This window comes from Dendrobium catenatum, unplaced genomic scaffold (genome assembly GCF_001605985.2).
Source record: "Dendrobium catenatum unplaced genomic scaffold, ASM160598v2 fragScaff_scaffold_317, whole genome shotgun sequence".
Classification (NCBI taxonomy): domain Eukaryota; kingdom Viridiplantae; phylum Streptophyta; class Magnoliopsida; order Asparagales; family Orchidaceae; genus Dendrobium; species Dendrobium catenatum.
This window is the reverse complement of record NW_021318779.1, coordinates 319,006-321,667: the sequence shown is the minus strand read 5'-3', so window position 1 is coordinate 321,667 and position 2,662 is coordinate 319,006. Positions and strand designations below refer to the sequence as shown.

At 46.2% G+C, this 2,662-nt stretch overlaps 1 protein-coding gene across 1 annotated transcript; it reads right to left on the bottom strand.

Moving 5' to 3' along the window:
- Positions 1-849: 849 nt before the first annotated feature.
- LOC114579333 lies at positions 850-2,079 on the bottom strand. Its single transcript, XM_028693554.1, has 2 exons — positions 1,396-2,079; positions 850-1,260 (listed from the first exon to the last, which is right to left on the bottom strand). Exons 1-2 carry the CDS (start codon positions 2,077-2,079, stop codon positions 850-852), a joined length of 1,095 nt encoding a protein of 364 aa, XP_028549387.1.
- Between the last annotated feature and the right edge of the window lie 583 nt (positions 2,080-2,662).

The window sequence follows — 2,662 nt, the reverse complement described above, 5'->3', positions numbered from 1 at the left end:
TGCTGCACTTGCGATACACTACCTCATCAGGCCTTCCAAAGTCCTCCCTGTTCCAATTCTTCCAAACAAGCCTCCAAGTGACAGGGTAAGTCATCCATATATCTTCAAAACGTATCCATCTGTTCCCAGGTCTCGGTTTCTCAGCAAAAAGGTTCACCATCAACGGACAATGGTCTGAAGTCAGCCGAACCAAATGTTTAACAACTGCAACCGGTGCCTGTCTCAGTCATTCAGAATTCATTAGAATTCTATCAAGCCTCACCCAAATCTTGCTTAGCCCAGATTTATTATTAGACCACGTATATTTGGGACCCAAAAATCCCAAATCATGTAGATCATTATCTACCATGAACTGAGCCATCTCCTGAGCCCCCACTGAGAAATTAAATCTCCTCCCACCCTTCTTCTCGCTTTGGTTTAAACAGCAATTGAAATCTCCCCCCACAATCACAGGGAGATCAGAAGAAACCAACGGACCAATAGTATTCCACAGCAACCGTCTACTATGATAACCTTTAATAGCATATACCACAACAATAGTCCACCTTTGCATATTAGGGAAAGTAAGATTCCCAATAAGCACCTGCTCCATGTTGCCAATAACTTCAAACTTAGAAACACTCTTCTTCCACAAGGCAATCAATCCACCAGATCGACCATTCGCAGGGGAATGAAAAAAATCCCATTCATTCCCAATTAAACGATCAACCTCCAGTCTGCTCATGTCCATCACCATGGTTTCAACCAGCCCCACAAAACAAACCTCATTGTTACCAACGAGGCTACGCAGGTAATAGCCCGTTTGTTTCTTCCGGGCTCCCCTGCAGTTCCATATCAGGATTGAAGACATTAAAAAACAAATGGGGAAGCGTCCCCGCCGCCATAATCAATAGGAGAATCCTCTCCACCATTAGTGATGTCTGTTAATTCCTTCCTCCTCTTCCTTGAAGACTCCGTAATAGGTCCCAATTGACTAAGTTCTTTCATAAACTTAAATCTATTGGTCTTTGGCAAGGGAGGTGGCATACCTGCCGTGAAGGGTAGAGGTTTCTTAAAACCCATTTTGCTCTGTTTATGAGTAGGTCTCAATGTGCTCTGAGGAGCTTCAACCTTCCCCAAATCAACTTGTTTGAGATTACCCTGTAATTGTCTATTGTTGTTACCAACAAAATTCCTCCCAGAAGGTCTCATATTTCTTCTTCGTCTAGGGGGAACCTGAATCCACGGTCCCACCTCCTCATCATTCTCCTGATCACATTCCTTCCCAGTGGAAGTTCAGGCAATAGCTCCCTGCTTAACATCCTTCCCTCCTTCCACAATTCTGTTGTCTTCCCCCTTTCTATGACCACCTCCTTCAATTTTGATCACAGGATGAGTAACTGTCCTGGTTTGTACCTTTTCAGCACGCTCAATCCTTCCTGAGGACTGCTCGGGGTTCTTCACAGTTGGCTCATTCTGTTTTAACTGCTCTCCTGCTTTCCTCATCCCGCCATCCCCATGACCACCATCCTTCAAAGGACAATGATCTCTCCTATGGCCAATTTTACCACAGCCGAAGCACATAATGCCAATGCCTTCATATTCCACCTTCTGATAGAACCTCCCGTTCCATCCTTTGACCCACACTCCCACCTGAAGTTTATTTGCCATATTCATCCGCACACATACCCGAGCATACTCTCTTCTTCCCCAGTTTGCTGTCAATGCATCAATCCATAGAGGAGTGCCGATCTTCGTGGCGATCCGAGCAATATTGCATTCATCCCAATATTGCAATGGGAAGTTGGGTAATCGTATCCAAACCGGGGACGACAGTCCCTCCATAGAAGCTGGGGAGAAATTAGTTGTCCACCTATCCAATCCTACCAGATTACCACCGATAAACCAGGGGCCGCCCCTTAACACTTCATTTCTTGCTTCCACAGAAATAAAAATGCAGATAAAGCAATCCGCACCCAATGAGGTGAGCTGAAACTCCCCAAACCTTCCCCATTGTCGTTGGATCTCAGATTTCAACAAGAAGAATGAAGCTCTTCTACCCAGAATCTTCCCCACCACAGCTCGATCAAGCATCTCCATGTTAGCCTTGACTCTGTCCAGGTTTAGATCAATGGATATCCCATCTCCTGAAATGGCATTGATGCTCTCTCCAGGGCCATGCTAGGACTCCCGGTTGACTGATTGCGGTCTATTTCCAGGTGCTTAATTGCTTAATTTTGTATCGTGTGCAAATGAATCTCATCTGCAGCTTTGGTCGACTTCTCTCTCTCAGGATATACTCCCGCCGACTGATTAGCCGGTGACGTTGATTGTCGCGAAGCTATTCAATCATTAGTGGCCGCTAGGCAAGTGAGCAATTTGGTGGAGTCGGGTTGGACGCGCCGCTTTCCACTGATGAGGTGCATTGATGGTCTATGGGGACACCGTAGAGTGCTCCTTGCTACACGTTGTGGGTCGCACCTGCAAATATGTAGTGTACCGTCCTATTTCCGTCTATTCGAGTTCTCTTCTCTGCACAGATTGCAGAGTTCATTTCAGATGCGTTTCTGATTCTTACGAGTTCAGCAGTCTTCTGTGGACCTCTAGCTGGATTGGTGCTCTCGTCACCTCAGAATGCGATAATTGCGCTTCTCGGTGCGGTTGGTGTGTTTCCCTGGTAGGC